This window comes from Cornus florida, unplaced genomic scaffold (assembly GCF_030987335.1).
Source record: "Cornus florida cultivar Cherokee Brave unplaced genomic scaffold, ASM3098733v1 CherokeeBrave_3.0.0_Hap2_Chr05, whole genome shotgun sequence".
Classification (NCBI taxonomy): Eukaryota; Viridiplantae; Streptophyta; class Magnoliopsida; order Cornales; family Cornaceae; genus Cornus; species Cornus florida.
The window spans coordinates 90,439,554-90,460,758 of record NW_026775575.1 but is presented as its reverse complement, the minus strand read 5'-3'; the positions used below and the strand labels follow the sequence as shown (position 1 = coordinate 90,460,758).

The 21,205-nt window shown below is 35.0% G+C and overlaps 3 protein-coding genes and 1 long non-coding RNA gene across 4 annotated transcripts; 3 read left to right on the top strand and 1 right to left on the bottom strand.

Annotated features, from left to right (window-relative positions):
• The first annotated feature begins 1,099 nt into the window (after positions 1-1,099).
• On the top strand, positions 1,100-2,185 carry LOC132307559 (probable glutathione S-transferase parA). Its single transcript, XM_059805355.1, has 2 exons — positions 1,100-1,553; positions 1,666-2,185. The coding sequence occupies exons 1-2, from the start codon at positions 1,233-1,235 to the stop codon at positions 2,008-2,010; spliced, it is 666 nt and encodes a 221-aa protein (XP_059661338.1). The 5' UTR covers positions 1,100-1,232; the 3' UTR covers positions 2,011-2,185.
• An 8,652-nt stretch (positions 2,186-10,837) lies between these two features.
• On the bottom strand, positions 10,838-12,494 carry LOC132310341 (uncharacterized). Its single transcript, XR_009482592.1, has 2 exons — positions 12,096-12,494; positions 10,838-11,140 (listed from the first exon to the last, which is right to left on the bottom strand). It is a non-coding gene; the product is annotated as an uncharacterized LOC132310341 (long non-coding RNA).
• A 2,733-nt stretch (positions 12,495-15,227) lies between these two features.
• On the top strand, positions 15,228-16,717 carry LOC132307558 (xyloglucan endotransglucosylase protein 7-like). The gene is made up of 3 exons (XM_059805354.1): positions 15,228-15,591; positions 15,714-15,907; positions 16,002-16,717. Exons 1-3 carry the CDS (start codon positions 15,283-15,285, stop codon positions 16,393-16,395), a joined length of 897 nt encoding a protein of 298 aa, XP_059661337.1. The 5' UTR covers positions 15,228-15,282; the 3' UTR covers positions 16,396-16,717.
• Positions 16,718-18,111: 1,394 nt separating this feature from the next.
• LOC132307560 (probable glutathione S-transferase parA) lies at positions 18,112-19,043 on the top strand. Its single transcript, XM_059805356.1, has 2 exons — positions 18,112-18,551; positions 18,663-19,043. The coding sequence occupies exons 1-2, from the start codon at positions 18,231-18,233 to the stop codon at positions 19,005-19,007; spliced, it is 666 nt and encodes a 221-aa protein (XP_059661339.1). The 5' UTR covers positions 18,112-18,230; the 3' UTR covers positions 19,008-19,043.
• Positions 19,044-21,205: the final 2,162 nt, after the last annotated feature.

Below are 21,205 nucleotides of genomic sequence, written 5' to 3'. Positions count from 1 at the left end.
GGAGATCCAAGGAGAATGCATCTAGCAAAAGGGATCTACAATAAGTGAGAACATTCACTTTAGAGGAGAGATCTGAGGTTTACTCAAACCTTGATGTAAGTATTCAATCTTTTAGTTGAATAATACATCATATTTTATTTTATTTTTTGCATAAAACTTGTCTCTATGTGATGAATCAAGATCTATGAATTTAAATCCTTCGAAAAGTTTTTAAAACTAGCACGTTTCCCAACAATAGCACCAGCAAAATCAACAACAAAGAATAAGCGAATTTTGGTCGCCGGCGGCTTGGACAGCCGGTACTTCGCCCGGCCGCCGGTGAGTGAAGGGGAAGAAGGGGAATTTTGGATCTGCGACTTGTAGTTAGAGAAAGAGAATGCTAACAATAATTTCTCTGTATAGAGATAGGGGAGAGAGAAATAGCGTGTGCAGGGTATAGAAGTTATTTTAATTATATAATATTTTCAAATAAATGTGATTAAAAAATTAAGAACAAGCATAGTTTTTTTTTTTTTTTTCAAATTTTTTACTTGTAATGGGAAAGTAAAAATAGTCCTAAATAATAATTATTTTTGAAAAGTGTTTTAAATTGATATTTGATTAAATTTTTGAATGATTAGTAAAATTATTTCATTTATTTTTTGTAATGTAAGTGGTAATTGTATGTACAAAGCCCAAGGATGGGCCCTAGGAAGAGAAGCACCAGGCAACAGGCCCAGGGTGCATAAAATCCAAATAAAAAGGCACTAGGCCTTAATTCATGGAAGCCCATAATTCAAAATCCAACACGGAACTCGAATCCGGTGAAAAAAATTCCCATGTTATACATCCTGATAAATCATTTTCTTTTTAAAACCAACTTGATTTATCATTGGTGGTAGTCTAAAAAAGAATGAATCCAATTTCTTTCAATTTCAAAGTCATCCTTTTGTCCAAGTCATTCTTTGGACAAAATTTCTAACATAATAACCATACTTAAATCTTACATTAGATCTCATTCCTATAGGGCTGCTATGCACAAAATTTGTAGCATAAAAACCATACTTCAATCTTACTTGTGAGGCATGCCATGACGACCGTGAGTGGACAATTCAATAACAAATTCCCCATCAAAAGTGTCTTATAAATACTTGCTCCAACTTCATTCATTTTCATATAACATAAGCAATCTCAAATACCACAACCCACGTCTTCTTCTCCTTCAATCTTCAATCTTTGTTTGAGTCATAACAATGGCTGATGAATTGATTCTCTTGGAGTTCTGGCCCAGCCCTTTTGCACAGAGGGTGAAAATTGCCTTGGCTGAGAAAGGCATAGACTATGAGTCCAAAGAAGAGAACTTGTTGATCAATGGGAAGAGTCCTCTGCTCCTAAACATGAACCCTATTAATAAGCAAATTCCAGTTTTGATCCATAATGGGAAACCGATATGCGAGTCCCTCGTCATAGTTCAATACATTGATGAGCTCTGGAATGATAAATCTCCTTTCTTGCCTTGCGATCCTTACAAGCGCGCCCAAGCAAGGTTCTGGGCTGACTACATTGACAAGAAGGTCAGTTCAACTATTAGCCACTATGAACATGTATTGTTGTAGTATCTTGTAAACTTAATTAATCTTATCAGTGTCATAGCAAATTTAAGTCTTAACAATCCTTTATATGCAGATATTTAGCAATGGAAGGAAGTTAGGTATGAGCAAGGGTGAAACCCAAGAAGAAGCAAAGAAGGAACTCTTAGAGTGCTACAAACTATTGGAAGCAGAGCTAGGAGAGAAGACTTATTTTGGGGGAGAGACCTTTGGTTTTGTGGACATTGCTCTCATACCCTTTTACGCTACGTTTTACATCTACAAGAAACTTGGCAACCTTAACATTGAGGAAGAGTGCCCTCAAATTGTGGCATGGGGTAAGAGGTGCATGGAGAGGGAGACTGTGTCCAAGACTCTTCCAGACCCGTACAAGCTCTATGACTTCTTCCTGGAGCTCGCAAAGATGCTTGGTGGTCTGTAAAATTCCAGAAGATCAAGAACTGCTTTATGAAGACATAATAAGAGAGAGATATAAAACTTATCTCATACAGTTAATTAATTACCATTTGTATTTCTCTCTCTCACTTCTATTCTCTCTCTCTTTTTTGGACTTTAGCTTTGTTGAGATTTGTGTTGTTTTTGTTACATTGACAATAAAGAAAGGACTTCATGTTCTGAATTGCAAATATAAGAAGAAAACACAAGTGAGATGTTCACTTTTTCCATGCTTAATTGAAACAAATTTTCACCATCAATTTGAGATTTATTTATTTATTTTTTATTTTTCAGTTCAAGTCCTTAAACTTATTTTTCAATTCAGTTTCTCCACACTAAGTTTGTTCAAGATGTTGTTTTCGTGGACCACTTTCTAATATTTATGTAGCCTCCACTCCAAACATGCATGGCCAACCTCTACAGACTCCATTTTGCGTTTTTATATTTGCATTTTATTTCTTCTCGAACTAAAGCCAAAAGGTAATTAATAATCAAATATTGCCGTTGCTCAATAAAGGCAGGCATAATTATCTCCATGTAAATTTTTTGTTTTTTTGGGAAAGGTATCTCCATGTAAAATGTTACTTGGGTAATAGGGGTATATAATTTATTGTCCAATTCAGAATGGGATTGATTCCTTACAAGCACTGTATTTAATTGCAACTAGGATCGAATCATGATGAACTAATTAGAAGTATATTAATAGAGGTTCAAATGATCTTTCCATAATCTATTCATGTAACCCACGTAACCAATACAAGAAGGTGAGGATTCAAACAATCGCGAGGCTTTGTAACCTAGTAGTAGTGCATTCTTTTATTTCGTAAAGTGGAAGTTGGGTGTTGGAGTGTGAAGTTTCTTGCCAATAATCTAACAAAAAAAATTTTGGTGGTCCCAAAATAATTGTCCTAATTCAAAATCTAGTTTATTAATATTCTTAATTTATTCTCATTGCCTTAAAGTTATAAAAATATGTGAATTTGTATTGTAATGACCCGAACCCGATGGTCCGAATCGCTAACCAGGTCTTCACCCGAATCCAAGATCGTCTTAGGGCACTATGGTCAATTCTAAGGTCGATACATAATATACGTGCCATCCCAAGACTTATATAAAAAAAGAGATCACAAATACAAAAGATGTCAAAACAGTCCACTAACCCATTCAAACTTATGAAGGAGTGTTGTCCGCCACTTCCTTCCCGTGACCTGAAAAATATAATAATATGGTAAGGTGAGCCAGCCGCTCAGTAGGAGGTGTCTAAGACACACCTCTTAATGACCCCGTGAATCCACACAAAGTATAGGGTAAAAGTAAACGGGATCATGTCAATCGGGGAAAAAACACAACAATGACAACAATATCATTAATAACTACAAAACAGGTCATCCAACCATATGTATACAATGCATGCCAATGCAATGCAATGACATGCCAATGTCGCTCCCCATTTTCGAAACATTTCTGTTTTACCATTCCAAACTGCTAATACAATCCGACCCATAGCACCCCTATGGCGTCGCGAGAGAAGGATTGACTAGCTATTCTCGATCACATGGCACCTCCATGGTGTCGTTCTAGCCTAGGTAGCTCAACCACACTAGGGTGTCTTCCTAGTTTCCTCTAGATCACATTAACGCCATGAACCACTAGGCACCTCGTAGGCGTCCAGGTTTTTCGCAAAACCTTTTCAAAACATTTTCCCTAAAGTAATTTCCATTTATTTTTCAAAACATTTTCCCCTTTTCTTTCCCAATGAAATGCATGAATCCATCATGTTTAATACAATTATGTCACTATATATAATTTCCATCAATTGAAATTAATCATAACATGCCCTCATATAGAAATCTAATTCATTGAACATAGTAAAAACATTTCATACTTTGAGAAACATAAAATTTTAGCAATTTATACACATAAAATGCAGCAATAAATTTTCAATATAGCATACTTCTTCATATCATTCCAAGAAACAAGTAATTTCAATCATTTAGTCATATAGAACACAATTAAACACAAAACCCTTGAAGACGTAGGCAAAATAATTAAGTTAAGCATGCTTATACTCAAATAAAAGGGGAGAAATTCACCAAAATCAAAGAGGTCATGGATTAGAACACCCCTACCTCACTAGATAAAGAAAATTCCAAAATCAGCCCAAAATTTGAAATCCCAAATGGTGGCCAAATGAAACTTTGCTTCTATCAAAACGAAGATCTCGACGTGCTCACCAACTTTGCCTTAAGTGGCAAAATGAAATTCCCAAAGATACACCCTTGATTTAAGCTTTTAGATTGAAGAAAAAGAAAAAGAAAAAGAGAAAGTGAAGAGTGACAGAGAGTGTTGCGAGAAAGAGAGAGGAACATGGTCTGGTGATGACCAAATGTGGTCATTTGTAATGACCAACTAAAGTGGTGGTCCCACAACCTTAATAAAATCAACTTTTTATTTATTTTACAACATATACATATTTATATATAAATTAAACTACAACCACACAATCTAACCTGTAACAATGCATGAAGTGCAATGGACCCGTAACACAACCCCCGTACTCAACAACCCCGGTTGCGGGTAGGGCTGCAAATGAACTGAGCTGTTTATGAATAGCTCGGACTCGGCTCATTAATCTCAGCTCGGATTCATTCGTTTAGTAAATGAGCCGAGCCCGAGCTCAATTTTCAGGCTCGTTTAGTAAACGAGCTGAGCTTGAGCAACTTTGAGCTCGGTTCATTATGCTCTTGAACAAGCTTGTTAAGTAAAAGGGCAATTTTGTAATATCATTCCACAGAGCCCATATTCAGTATTTAAGATGTTTGTAGCCTATACAAGTTTGGTCCAATTCTAACCATCCCATTAATAAGGCCTGAAAACTTGTAATTAAATAGCTCAGGCCCAAAGACTAGTAATTAAATAGCCCATCGATCATCTAAACAAGATTGAATCACATCCATAAATTTATAATCTATCCCAGCCATTGATTTGATAGAGTTAGAAAAAGATAAAAGAATAACCCTAGAAGCACAAGTCTAGCACGTCCTCTTCACTTCCAAAAGATCTTGCCAATGGTTTCCATCATGCCAACACAGAACTCATCTCTCTCTATTGGATCTCAAGGTCGACCGATTAGAATAGTGCACCAATATTGTAGATTAAGGATAAAACCTTAAAAGGTTTGATTTCATTTTAAATTTTGTTCAGTTTTTCTATTTTTCCTTTCTTGGAGTGCAATTTCTTTCTTGTTTGAGATGTATTTTTTCTTTTTTGGAGTGCGATTTCTTTCTTGTTGGAGATGGAAATAAAGATTTCATCAATTCAAGATTTTATTTCTTTCTGGTCGGAGATAGAAATTGGATTTCACGGAAGAGGTAATGGCGATTTCTTGAATCAGTGATTGTTTGGTATGTTACCGATCTCGAGCCGAGCTGAGCCCAAGCACCCCTCTGGAGTTAATGAGCTGAGCCCGAGCAACCCAAAGCTTGGCTCGGCTCGGCTCGATTCATTTGCAGCCTTAGTTGCTGGTCCCACCTAGGACATCCCGGTCCAAAAAATGAAAAATGTCGAAATGGCAACCAATACATTTCTAAGAGTACTGAACTCAAGGAAATGTCCCAACCAACACTCTGACACACCCGGCACATCCCACGGTGTCCGACACGTAAAATAAGATAAGACGAAAATACCCTCAAAAAATCAGGAAAATCTCAGAAAATGAAAAATGATAAAAATCGGAAACATTACATGTATATTTTAAAATTCATTCCCAACCACTATAATAAAAAATAGAGTGAACTATATTAAACTCCCTTTTTCTATTTAAGTTTTACACTAAACCCCTTTTTCATATACGACTAAGATTGATAATGGAGTAAATATATATGTGGGGTATATTAAAATAGATACAGGGGTATTTTTGTCTAAAAAACATATGAGAAAATTCAATATCAAAACACCTCCCATTCAACTAAACTTCCTTTATGTTCTGTTCGGTAGAGAAGAAAAAAATTGGATGGAAGGGAGAGAAAGAAAGGATGGATGATACATCCCTAGGGAAGAGATTATGTATTTCCTTCTTTTTGTTTGTTTGGATAGAAGAGAAGAGAATAAACTTAAAATTTCATATGTTCGTTAAGAGAGAAGGAAAGATAAAATTTTAATTGTTTTTACCATTATATTCAATAATATTTATAATATTGTAATTTATAGAGGATAATACTGTAATTTAAAACTTGTATAATTTAGGATAATGTTTAATTTACAACTTCTATAACAGTCCACTTGTCTTCCCTCATTTCTTTTGCCCATTTTTGGGCGGATGAAAATTTGTAAAGGAGGAAGGACGTATCATCCTTCTTATTTTAATTTATTTCCTTGTATCATTCTTATCAAACAAAGGAAATTTGTTCATTCCTTCCTATTTTCTCTCCACCCCTCTTTCTTTCTTCCTACCGAACACAACATTAATATATTTAGAAAAGAAAGATTTTCAAAAGTATATTTTGTAAAATAAATCCATTAATGTAAAAAATAAAAATAAAAATTCATGGGGGTAAGCATGACCAGCAGCAACCCATGCATAATATCAGGTCATCTCCGAAAAAGGAATACATAATGGTGCATCGGGTGTACGGTGCATCGAGTACACAACACTCGTTCGCACGTGTCCAATACATATAGCTCAAATGAGCCAGTACACGTTGGAGAGAAATTATTAGATGGTCCTGGTCTATTTGACACTTGGTGAACTAATTCAATAAAAACCCTTTGATCATGAAACTTTGTAATTTATTAATACACTCTTGTGGGGCCATTTTTTCAGTCCGAGAGTCTGTATTAACTGGTCCATCAAATGTTAATGGTCTAGAACCATCTAATAATTTCTTGTTGCGCCGGACACACCAAACACCTTCTGTAACGACCCTAAACTGATACCCTAATTAAAAAAAAGTTTGGCATGACCTCCCCTTAAAAGGGGACTACAACCACCTGCTCAAATAAAAAAAAAAAAAAAAAAAATCACAATAGCCTTTCCTGGCCTTTCAAAACACCTCCAACCTGTCCCAACACATAATACAATTAATATACTCCAACATCCCATCCATCCGTTCATTATAACTCAATATGGCTCATCTCATGGTGGAACATCTACATATTGTTTAATCTAAATTATTATAATTACAGTCTCAAAATATAGTTACAATAACAAGAGTTCACAAATCTCTATACGAAATATAACAAATTAAGATTTTACAAAAATATGGGACTTAATACAAAAATAGCAAAAAGAAGTCTTCTAATATAAATTAGGCCTGTGATGGAAAGTCATCCGCCACTTCTTTCCCGTTTCCTGATAAAAAAATATTAAATAATAGGGTGAGCATAAAGCTCAGTAGGTAGCACTTAAGACACGCATCTTGTATTCTTGTGAATCCATACAAAGAATAGATCAATAGGAATGGGGATCATACAATGTCGGGATAATACAACATTTCAACTAAACTCAATTGCAAACAATGCCATGGAATGCAAATGCATGCCGATGTCGCTCCCCATTTTCACATTTGAAAATCATCACTTTCAAACTGTTAATACAACCTGCCCTTTGGTGACCCCGCAGCGGCATGAAAGGAAAATTGGCTAGTGTTCTTGACCCTTGGAACCCCCGCGACGTCATTATGGGGCCCAGCTAGCTCAACCACACTAGGGCAACTCCCTAGTCCCCTCTAGGCTATATTAACACTCCGGCCTTTTGGTACTCCCGCGGCGACCTGGTTTTCATAAAACCATTTCGTAAAAACTCTTTTCCCAAAATTTCCCTTTTGTTTCAAGCAAATTCTTCTATTTCATGCAAACCCAATGGTATGTACATGTATATATCTCCCATGCTTTCAATATTGTGGCATTTAAAATTTTACACCACACAATTAAGTATACATCATATTTAACATCTCCAAATGAATTATCAACACATTAAACACAACAAGACAACACAGAATTTTACACCACAAAATTAAGCATACATCATGTTCAACATCTCCAAATGAATTATCAACACATTAAACACAACAAGACAACCTCTAAGCATGCTTTTCAACTCATATTCATAATCATGAATTTTCTTAAATATCATTTATATAATTATTGAAACAATTAACTTCCAAATTAAACATGCTTGTCACAACAAGAGAGATATAATTCACAATGGAGCAAGAAAAACATGGATTAAGAGCCTCTACCTCTAAATTGAACAAAACCCTTGAAAGGGGTCTCTAAACTCGAATGCACAAATGAGCACCAAAACTGAAATTGTTGGTACAACCGCGTAGAGCTCGTCGTGGGCTTCGTTTTTCTTCAAATGACACTTAAAAACACTAAGAGATGATGGAGAAATCAAGAATGGAAGCTTGTAAAAAAAGAAAAGAAAAAGGAAACCAGAGAATGAGAGAGAGAAGCAGCGAGAGAGAGATAAGCAGCGTAAAAATGGGTCTGTAATGACCCCATGACTTAATAAACAGGTGGGTCCCACAGGTAAATATAACATATATATATAAAGTCAAAAACATTACACTTTCCACATAAATGTGATGCCACACAAGCGTGACAACTGTGATGTACATACTCCCATGATATTTTAAAATCCTATAGATTTGTATAGAGGTGCATTAACTTGTGTAATTATTTAGAATTGTATAAGAGAGGTAAATATTCTAGATATTTTTCATAATATTCTAGAACCTAATTAGATAGCCACTTGTATATATTTTGATCATTCATTATAACGTCATTGGCACATAAATAGGATGGGACCTCATGAAATAAACTTATAAAGTTCTTTTTTTTTTTTTTTTTTTTTTTTTCACTATTAAATTTATGTTGCATGATTTATGGTGAATTTTGAGAGGCGAATTGGGATTGATTTTGATTATTTTGAGTATGTTTCTTAATTGTATAGGTGTGAGACGTTAAATATCTATTTTTAGAGTAAAATAAATCATTGAAGTTTTAATTCAGGATTGAAAGTGCAAGTCTAAAGACGAAACAAAAGTTAGACAAGCAGTCAGTGGCACTAAAGATAAAGTGGATGTGATATTATTGTATTATGAAATATTAAGGGGAGATTTGAAATATGAATTAATTAATATATAAATGTTTAGTTAATTATATTTTGCATCTAACTTGCATGTTTAGTTGAATTTTTTATTTTGGAATGATTAATATTATTTTACAGTTAATAAATTATTAAAAGTGAGTCCTTCTGTAATTTTTTTTTTCAAAGCTTTTGTTCAAGCCTCACTGGGCCTTTGAGCTCACATTTTTCATAAAAACTTTTTAGGTTTTAGCGTGGATGAACCAAACGTGGTACAACGACGAGGGAGCATGATAAGCATGGTTTATAGGATAATTATTCATAGTCTATTTTGTACTAAACATTGTTCAGCTGGAGTTTGGAAACTTTTACCATATAAGTATACAACTGTATATCATGTGTTGTAGAAATGTTGGACAACGAGGAGATCTTGCTGGACCAGAAGGCATTTTACAAATTTCAAGCCTCGCCAAGACTCTTCCAGACCATGTGGCAACCTTAGCATGGGAGGTAGATCGAGTTCCCTAAAATTGTGGCTTGGGCTAAGAGGTGCATGGAGAAGGAGAGTGCGTCTAAGACTCTTCCAGACATTTGGAATTCGCTCACTTCTAATCTCTCTCTTTTGGAGTTTAGTTTCGTGTTTGTACTTTTTTTTAGGTGTGTTCGTTTTGTTACATTTACAATAAATACAGGACTTTATGTTCTGTACTGCGAGAAGAAAATACAAATGAGATATTCACTTTTTTCTTGCTTTAAACAATTTTCCATTATCAATTTGAAACATTCTTGTAATTCCCATATTTTAATTTAGTTCCTCCATAATAAATTCGTCTAAGATTTTCATTCTCTTTGTTTGGAATAACTAGTCTCGATGAACTCCAAAAATCTTTATACATATATATTTTTTTACCCAAGTAATTAAACATTTAGAAATTAAAGTATATTCTTGAGACTTGTCATTTGTCTTTCATATATGTATATTTTTTCAAAGGTATATATATATATATATATATATATATATATATATATATATATATATATTCTTGGCAGTGAGACTATTATGAAAAAAAAGTACTCCTGGATCATTAGACTGAGAATGTTAAATTGATGATGATTACCACTCTTATATAATTTACAATGGGTTTGCAAAAAATTTAATTTGGAGTTTTTTTTGATTGAATTATTGTTTTCGTGAATCATTTCCTACTATTCATACAGCCTCCACTCCAAAATTGGCCAACTTGTGTGTTTATTCATCCGTGCATTTTACTTCATTTCAGATTATAACCATATCGAACATTTATTTCTTTATTTCTCTGTTGTCCTAGTCTTTATAGTGAGAATTGCCTTGTTAGAGAAAAGGGGATTATTGATGTTAGAGGTTGGTTCCATCCCATATCGAACCAGAATGGAAAATGTAACGTATATAAATGGGTTGGGTGCACCTAATATCTTTATATTTTTGGATCAAATCGTGAAACACTAGACTCTTTATAATTAGTATCACAATTTGTCCCATCCCACATCGAGAGTAAGCATTATATGTAATGACCTTAAACTGATACGAATTAAAAAAAAAAAAAAAAAAAAAAAAATTGGCATTACCTCTGCTAAAAACGGTCCTACGCCAACTTGCTTAAATGCATAAAAATGCAATGGCCTCTCTTGCACCTTTAAAATTTATCTAACCTGTTCCAGCACACAATGCAAATAATATAAAACATTCCCAAAACAACATCTACAACCTCCTCAAAATAGTCCATTACCATCAACCCATTCATCCAGAATAAAGGAGTACTTGTCTTATACATAGTTCCATACTCACATACTAGAATTTTACTCCAATTACATCTACTTACAGTTCATGAATATAATTACAATAACAAGAGTCCATAAGTCTCCATACAGAATACAATATACTAAGTTTTACAAAAATAGTGAGACTTGGATACAAAAATAGCAAAATGATCTTCTAATCCAAATTAGGTATGTAGTGGAACGCCATCCGCCACTTCTTTCCCCTGTCCTGAAAAATGTTATAATAATAGGGTGAGCATAAAACTCAGTAGGTGGTGCCTAAGACACACCTCTTGTGACTATGTAAATCCAAACAATGAATAGAAATAGGAAGCAGGGTCAACTATGTCGGGAAAGAATACAACATTACTTTTCAAGTTCAAAAACAAACAATGCTGTTTATGAATGCAATGCCATGTATGTCACTCCCCATTTCCAAAATCTAAATCCATCACTTTTCAAACTGTTAATATAACGCTTCCATTGGTGACTCCGCAACGACACGAGAGAAGGATTGACTACTGTTCCTGACCCTTGGTACCCCCGTGGCATCGTTTGGGGCGCAGATAGCTCAATCACGTTAGGGTGTTTCCCTAATTCCCTTTAGGTTATATTAACACCACAGCCCTTTGGTGACTCTGTGGTGACCGGGTTTTCATAAAAATCACTTTAATCAAAACTTAGTCCCAAAATCACTTTTTCCTTTCAAAACAATTTTCTCATTTTCATGCCCAATGCTATGCATGAATGTCTCATATATCTCAATATTGTACAAATAGAGAAATTCATGCTTATCAAGTTATTATTCAATAATATACATGCTTTACCACATAAAAATTTCTAAAATTATATTTCATGTTTTCTAATCACCAAATTAGCACTAACGACACAAAGGGTTTGCATTAATCAACAATTAACATGCTTCGTAAGAAATTTATTTATTTATTTATTTTATAATTCATGTTTTAGCATCACATAAACATAATAATTTAATACCATAGGCATGAAAATTCATCAATTAAGCATGCTTTCATTATCATATATCACATGAAACATAACCACACCGTTTCACATAGCAAGTAAATAAATTTACATGAAATTTCACAATTTAAGCACACTAAAACATAAATGTTTTTGAAATTAACTCACAAAAGCCTAAAAATATATGGATTAGAGACCCATACCACTTAATTGAAGCAAAGTCCCAAAATTTCCAAATTAATGACCTAGATTCCGAATTCCCTAGAGGGCACCAAACAAGAAATTACTCCGATCAACTTGTAAATCTCGCCGTGAGCTTCAATTTGCCGTAAACGGCACTCAAAAATATCAAGAATTAAAGGAGAAATCCAGATTCAAAGTTTTGGTGGAAAAAAAAAAAAAAGAAAAAGAAAAAGAAAGCTTGAGAGGAAGAGAGATATACCAGCGGGAGAAGAGAGAATTATGAGACCAAACATGGTCTCTTTGGCCTTAATTCCATTAATGGTGGGTCCTACTTCTTTTTATTTTATTTTTTCTTTTTCTTTTATTTTCATTTACACCACATATACATATATACACATTGAATAATTTTCATCACCTTATATAACACATAAAATAAAATAAATATAATGCAAATGGACCCAATTAAAATTTCTATGCACGACAATTCCGGTAACGGGTCCCACACGGGACCGTTCGGCCCGAAAAACGAAAAAATACGAAAATGACTATCCTTACATTTCAAAAAGCCTTGGACTCAATGAAATGCCCAAAACAACTTTCAGACACAACCAGCACACTCCACAGCGTCAGGTACGAAAAACGACAAAAGACGAAAATGACCTTGTTGCGACAAAATTTTTGAAAAATTGAAAAATGGCAAAAATTTGGAAACATCACAATATAATACCAATATATATATATATATATATATATATATATATATATATTACAGACCGACAAACTAATTTTTGGTTTTGTAAAAATAAGATTACACATAAGTTCATAGTAATGACATAATTTTATTAGATACTTCTAGGGAATCCCAACAAAGTTAAAAATATAGAGCAAGTTGCATTAGAAGCAAAGGGTTAGGAAAAAAAAATAATAAAAAAAAAACAAAATATATATTGAAGTTATATTTGACAAGAGTAAAATAAGATGACAATATAACTAACTTAGTAAAATAAGATGACTATATAAGTTATTTAAAACAACAACTTTTATTCTTTATAATCATTTTTTTTGTAGAGATGCAAAAAATTCCCTGGACTATTGCCAAATTGTAACTAACCCTGAACTACAAAAAAAAGTCCTTGAAGTATGAATTTGTTGCACATTTCAGTCCATTCCGGCGACTGATTTAACCGGAAAATTAAAAAGTCTCATTTACCCTTGGACCAAAAGTTGACCGTTCTCTATCTCTCTTTCCCCTCTCAAAACTCAAATTGCAGATATCAAAGAGGAGAGCTTGATTTGGGGAAGCCAACAGTGACCATTGTTGGACATGGGATGGGGTTTGCCATCATACTACAATATACTTAATGGGAATATATATATAAACAATATATATGTATACATTTTAGGAAGGAGCCAGCGAGAGGAAAGGCTGATTTGGGGGAAAGCTTGGCTGGATTGAATCGGCGGCCGGCGAACAAGGGAGGGCTCGACTGTGACGAGTTTGGCTGTGGAGAAATTGGCTGGTGGAGACGATGGCAGAGAGCTCGGATGGCGGAGCTCTGACCGGCGAGGTTGGTGGAGATGGACAGCGGGCAAGAATCGGCCGGCTGTGGGGAGCTTGGTTGTTGGCTCGGTCGTGGAGAGTTGGGGCGGTGAGCAGCATGCTGTGATGGTGAATTCGTGGCGGCTAGCTCGGCTTTGATGGTGTCGGCTGTGATGGAGGTGGCGGCAAGCTCGGAACGGGGAAGGCGTCGTTTGAGGTGAAGCTCGGCGGTGAGCTCGCGGCGGTGCTCAGAACACGGACAACGGTGTGCTAGGGAGGTGGAGACGGCTGATTCTAGTGATGGGCTGACCATGATTGGGTTTGATGGCGGCCGGCGGCGAAGCCTCTGCAAAAGCGAGAAACAACGAGAATTACTTCAGAGCATCTAAAGAAAGGAACTTGCCCAAATTGCCATCATTTTTCCAAACCCATTTCATCAATTTCACCAATTTCGTCAATTTCTATGCCTCATTTCGCCTTCCCCTGCTTCGCAGCACTACCACCACCGTAAGCGTGGTCCAAAATCATCGCCTGGTCTAACTCTAAGCAAGACCCAGATTGATTCTGCACTTGATTATCTTGTTGATTGGGTCTATCAGTCATGTGGGTCAGTCTCACTTTCAAGTCTCGACCACCCAAAGTTCAAAGCTTTCCTTAACCAGGTTGGTTTGCCGGCAATGTCGCGAAGAGAGCTCACCGGAGCTAGATTAGACGCCAAATTTGAGGAAGCCAAAGCAGAATCAGAAGCCAGAATTCGCCATGTTCTTTCAAATTGCCTCCGATGGTTGGAAATCAAAGAATTGTGGATATATATATATATATATATGCGTGTATGCATGAAGGGCATTATTGTCCGAAAAAATCAGTTTACTGTCGTGTGAATTTCACGCGCTCATTTTTGGAAGCAGGACTGATCTGTAACAAATTTGTATACTTCAGGAGGTTTTCTACAATTTTGATAGTTTACGGGAGTTAGTTGCAAGTTTTTCAGTAGTCCTGAAGAATTTTTTACATTTAACCCTTGTTTTTCATTAAAAGATGGAGAGATAGGTGATAATATGATAACTTAGTAATTAAAATTGAAGTATGATGAACTACACGAAAATAATTTTTAAGAGTATAAAGTTAAAGTATTTAAAATGTAATCTTTTATCGCTCAAACTCGTTGTATCAAATTAAATAATTCTATAATATAAACAAACTTAATTCATGACAGTGTTGCTACAGACCCGTCTAGTAGAGTTGTAGACGCGGCTGATGAATAATGTTATTTATTTATTTATTTTTGTTTTTGTCCTTTGGTCAAAAACATCACATCTACTTACCACAACTCCACAGAACCGTGTCATATGAATAAATAAAGTTTGGGTTGGCATTTACTTGGCATAGAATATGCACTTTTTACAGCTAAACAGACCACTTTTCTGAACCCACCCCCAACCAATACCCATATCTGTGTCCAGCTCAAATCCTCCACCGCGCAGCACCACAACTTGGTATGGGTTAGAACCTGCCTCTGCCTTTCCCTCTCTCTTCATCTTTTCCCATTTCGTTCCTCCCTATAAATAAACCCACCCACACATCCAATTCTCATCATCATCCCACAACCATTTCTTTCTTACCAAACACTACACTTCTCATTAACATTCACATCAAACGGTCTTCATATGCTAAAAACCAATTACCAAACACCAATGGCCTTTTCTTCTTCAACTTCAGTGTTATTATTGGTGCTCATATCTGCTATGCTGAGCTCTTTCATTTTTCCATCTGCTGCTAACTTATACCAACACATTGATCTCACTTGGGGCGATGGCCGTGCTAAGATACTCAACAACGGCGACCTTCTTACCCTCTCCCTCGATAAGGCCTCTGGCTCTGGCTTCCAGTCTAAGAATGAATATCTATTCGGAAAGATTGATATGCAGCTCAAGCTTGTCCCTGGAAACTCTGCTGGCACTGTCACCGCCTACTACGTAAGTTCCCTTCACACGACACAATTGTTTACATGTCAAATGGTAAATGGTCCCGAGACCATGTAATAACTTCTCCTTATGAGTAATGTCTAATCCTCATGTTTGTGTGTGTCCCATTGCAGTTGTCATCACAAGGCCCAACCCATGATGAGATAGACTTCGAGTTCTTGGGGAACTTGAGTGGCGACCCTTACATTCTTCACACCAATGTGTTCAGCCAAGGCAAGGGCAACAGAGAGCAGCAATTCTACCTTTGGTTCGACCCAACTGCCGATTTCCACACCTATTCCATCCTCTGGAACCCCCAACGGATTATGTAAGTATACTTGTTATATATACGTACTAAAAGCTTACTGAATTTATACATGTATGACTTTTTTTCTAGCTCAAATTTTCTCTCCATATTTCAGATTTTCAGTGGACGGTACACCCATTAGAGAGTTCAAGAACTCGGAGTCAATTGGTGTACCATACCCGAAGAACCAACCAATGAGGATATACTCGAGTCTGTGGAACGCGGACGACTGGGCCACAAGGGGTGGGCTGGTGAAGACTGACTGGACTCAAGCACCCTTCACAGCTTCATACAGGAACTTCAATGCCCATGCTTGCACCTGGACTTCTGGTGCATCTTCTTGCACTTCGAATTCTCCGTCTAGCAGCAGTGCATGGCTAACAGAAGAGTTGGACTCCACAAGCCAGGGTAGGCTGAAATGGGTGCAAAAGAATTACATGATATACAATTACTGCGCGGACACAAATCGATTTCCTCAAGGCCTTCCTCCAGAATGTGCAAGCACTTAATTAAGGAGACTGCATATATTGTTTTTCCCATGGCTATATAGCCTTCTTATTCTTGTTTATAGGATATACAATTCGATTCTTTTATTCTTTGTAATCAAATATTGTTTTTGCTCAATAAAGGCAGGCATAATTATCTCTTCGTATAAAATGTTTTTTTTTTTTTTTTTTTTTTTTTGGGGGGAAAGGTATCTCTCCATGTAAAATGTTACATGAGTAACAGGGGTATACAATTTATTGTCCAATTCAGAATGGGATTGATTCATTACAAGTATGGTATTTAATTGTAACTAGGATTGAAGCATACTGAACTAATTAGAGGTATATTAATAGCGGTTCATATAAGTGAGGGGATTTAAATAATTAAAAGGCATTCTAGGCTAGTGGTGTTTTCTTTATCTCTTAAAAAGGAAGTGTGTGTTTGTTCAAATGTGAAGTTTATTACCAATAATATATATTATTTTTTGTCGTCCAAATTTAAACTCCTTGTCATGAAGTTTTAAAAACATGTATATTGGTATATTTGAAAAGTCATTTCCTATCACAATAATAAAAAAATTTACTGTAAGAATTACAGTCTTATAAAATCAGATTATCAAAAAGAGAGATTTTAATTAACCTATCGGAAAAAAAAAAAAAAAGAAGTTAATTAGTAAAGTCTTTTTATAGTTTGGAGGATTGAACTACACATTTCTCATCCGAATAAAATATAAATAAAAAAACCATACGTTTTGTGAGCCATCAACATGGAATCAAGAATGAAAGAAGTCAAAGTAAGTTCCAAGGTTTTACCCAAATTCTGACATCACTGTCAAAAAATTGAAAAGACTTCTAGCTAGTTCTAGAATTTAGATGAAGAGTCTAGAATTTAAAAGAACGAACCTCAATGACTTTTAGGACTTTCGTGTTGCTTGGGTTGGATGCAAACGTATTAATTTGTACCAAATAACAAATTCATATAAAAATAATTATAGACTATCGTTAATCACAAAAACAATATTTATGTTGCCTTCGACAATATGGAATTAGTGTTTTGAACTTAAAATTGAAAGAATTTTAATTTAAAATTTTATTCAATTTTAAATCTAAATCAGGATTCTCTGATGCTTCCAAATATAGCATTTCTATTTATGAATTATAAGATTTAAGCACAAGACAAGTATTAAACTGTAAGACCCTAATTTACTATATCTTGCTATTAATGTGATCAAGCAAGGCAAGGCAGAATCGCTAGATTTTTTATTTTTATTTTTTAAAATGTAAGTGGTAATTGTATGTAGTATGTACAAAGCCCGAGGATGGGCCCTAGGAAGAGGAGCACCAGGCAACAGGCCCAAGGTGGATGAAGTCCAAGTGCAAAGGCACTAGGCCTTAACTCATGGAAGCCCCTAATTCCAAATCCAACTTCCGGTGAAAAAACTCATCCTGATAAATCATTTTCTTTTTAAAACTAACTTGATTTATCATTGGTGGTAGTCTTAAAAAAGAATGAATCCAATTTATTTGAATTTCAAAGTCATCTTTTTTGTCCAACTCATTTTTAGGACAAAATTTCTAACATAATAACCATACTTTAATCTTAGAGATCTCATTCCTATAGGGCTGCTATCCACAAAATTTGTAGCATAAAAACCATACTTCAATCTTACTTGTGAGGCATGCCATGACGACCGTGAGTGGACAATTCTATAACAAATTTCCCATCAAAAGTGTCTTATAAATACTTGCTCCAACTTCATTCATTTTCATATAACATAAGCAATCTCAAATACCACAACCCATTTGCAAACAACCCACTTCTTCTTCTTCAATCTTCAATCTTTGTTTGAGTCATAAAAATGGCTGACGAATTGATTCTGTTGGAGTTCTGGCCCAGCCCTTTTGCACAGAGGGTGAAAATTGCCTTGGCTGAGAAAGGCATAGACTATGAGTCCAAAGAAGAGAACTTGTTGATCAATGGGAAGAGTCCTCTACTTCTAAAGATGAACCCTGTTAATAAGCAAATCCCAGTTTTGATCCATAATGGGAAACCGATATGCGAGTCCCTCAACATAGTTCAATACATTGATGAGCTCTGGAATGATCAATCTCCTTTCTTGCCTCGCGATCCTTACAAGCGCGCCCAAGCAAGGTTCTGGGCTGACTACATTGACAAGAAGGTCAGTTCAACTATTAGCCACTATGAACATGTATTGTTGTAGTATCTTGTAAACTTGATTAATCTTATCAGTGTCATAGCAAATTTAAGTCTAAAAATCCTTTATTTGCAGATATTTAGCACTGGAAGGAAGTTAGGTATGAGCAAAGGTGAAACCCAAGAAGAAGCAAAGAAGGAACTCTTAGAGTGTTACAAACTATTGGAAGCAGAGCTAGGAGAGAAGACTTATTTTGGGGGAGAGACCTTTGGTTTTGTGGACATTGCTCTCATACCCTTTTACGCTTGGACTTACATCTACAAGAAACTTGGCAACCTTAACATGGAGGAAGAGTGCCCTCAAATTGTGGCATGGGGTAAGAGGTGCATGGAGAGGGAGACTGTGTCCAACACTCTTCCAGACCCGTACAAGCTCTATGACTTCTTCCTGGAGCTCGCAAAGAAGCTTGGTGGTCAGTAAAATTCCGGAAGATCAAGAACTGCTTTATGAAGACATAATAAGAGATAGATATAAAACTTATCTCATACAGTTAATTACCATTTGTATTTCTCTCTCTCACTTCTATTCTCTCTCTCTTTTTTGGACTTTAGTTTTGTTGAGATTTGTGTTGTTTTTGTTACATTGACAATAAAGAATGGACTTCATATGTTCTGAATTGCAAAAATAAGAAGAAAACACAAGTGAGATGTTCACTTTTTCCATGCTTAATTGAAACAAATTTTCACCATCAATTTGAGATTTTTTTTTTCAGTTCAAGTCCTTAAACTTATCTTTCAATTCAGTATCTCCACACTAAGTTTGTTCAAGATTTTGTTTTCGTGGATCACTTTCTAATATTTATGTAACCTCCACTCCAAACATGCATGGCCAACCTATACAGACTGCATTTTGCGTTTTCATATGTGCATTTTATTTCTTCTCGAACTAAAATGACAAGGTAATTAATAGTCAAATATTGATGTTGCTCGATAAAGTCAGGCATAATTATCTCCATGTAAATTTTTTTTTTTTTTTTGGGAAAGGTATCTCCATGTAAAATGTTACATGGGTAATAGGGGTATATAATTTATTGTCCAATTCAGAATGGGATTGATTCATTACAAGTATTTAATTGCAACTAGGATCGAATCATAATGAACTAATTAGAGGTATATTAATAGAGGTTCAAATGATCTTTCCATAATCTACTCATGTAACCCAGGTAACCAATACAAGAAGGTGAGGGTTTAAATAATCCCGAGGCTTTGTAACCTAGTAGTGCATTCTTTTTTTTGGTAAAGTGGAAGTTGAGTGTTGGAGTGTGAAGTTTCTCGCCAATAATCTAACAAAAAAAAAATTTTGGCGGTCTCAAAATACTTCTCCTAATTCAAAATCTAATTTATTATTTTTTTAATATTCTTAATTTAACCTCATTGCCTTAAAGTTATAAAAATATGTGAATTTGTATATTTAAAAATTCATTCCCAACCACTATAATAAAAAATAGGGTGAATTATATTAAACTCTCATTTTCTATTTGCGTTTTGCACTAAACTCCTTTTTCATATCCGACTAAGATTGATAATGGAGTAAATACATATTGGTGTGTCGGGTGTACGGTACACCGGGTATACAACACACATTCGCACGTGTACAATACGTATAACTCAAATGAGCCAGTACACGTTTGTATAGAGGCGTATTAACTTGTGTAATTATTTAAAATTGTATAAGAGAGGTAAATATTCTAGATATTTTTTAGAATATTCTAGAACGTAATTAAATAGCCATACACTTGTGGTATATATTTTGATCATTCATTATGAGGTAATTGGCCCATAAATAGGATGGGAGCTCATGAAATAGACTTATAAAGGTTTTTTTAATAAAAAAAAAAAAATTTGTTCCACTATTAAATTTATGTTGTATGATTTATGGTGAGTTTTGAGTGGTGAATTGGGATTGATTTTGATTATGAAAATTGTGTATATTACCTATATTGATATTTAAGTATGTTTCTTAATTGTATAGGTGTCAGACGTTAAATAGGTATTTTTAGAGTGAAATAAATCGCTGAAGTTTTAATTCAGAGAGTGCAAGTCTAAAGACGAAACAAAAATTAGGCAAAGCAGTCACAGGCACTAAAGATAAAGTGGATGTGATATTGTTGTATTATGAAATATCAAGGGGAGACTTGAAATATGAATTAATTAATGAAAAATGATAAGTCTTCCGACATTAATTGTCGACTATTTTTACGAATACAACGTGGTTGGATTCTATTAGAACTCTTTAAAAAATTCTTGTAAACATCTCTTTCTCTTCGACTCATTTCCAACCATTATATTCGGAGGAGTAATCAGCAATTGAAGTCGGAAAATATATCACTTCTCTTAATTAATATATAAATGTTTAGTTGGTTATATTTTGGAGAACATGTTTAGTTGAATTTTTTATTTTGGAATGATTAATATTATTTTACATTTAATAAATTATTAAAAAGAGTCCTTTTTATGTTTTGTTTCAAAGCTTTTGTTCAAGCCTCACTAGGCCCATTGAGCTCACATTTTTTATAAAAACTTGTTAGGTTTTAGCGTGGATGAACCAAACGTGGTACAACGACAAGGGAGCATGATGAGCATGGTTGTGGGGATGTGTTGTTTATAGGATAATTATTC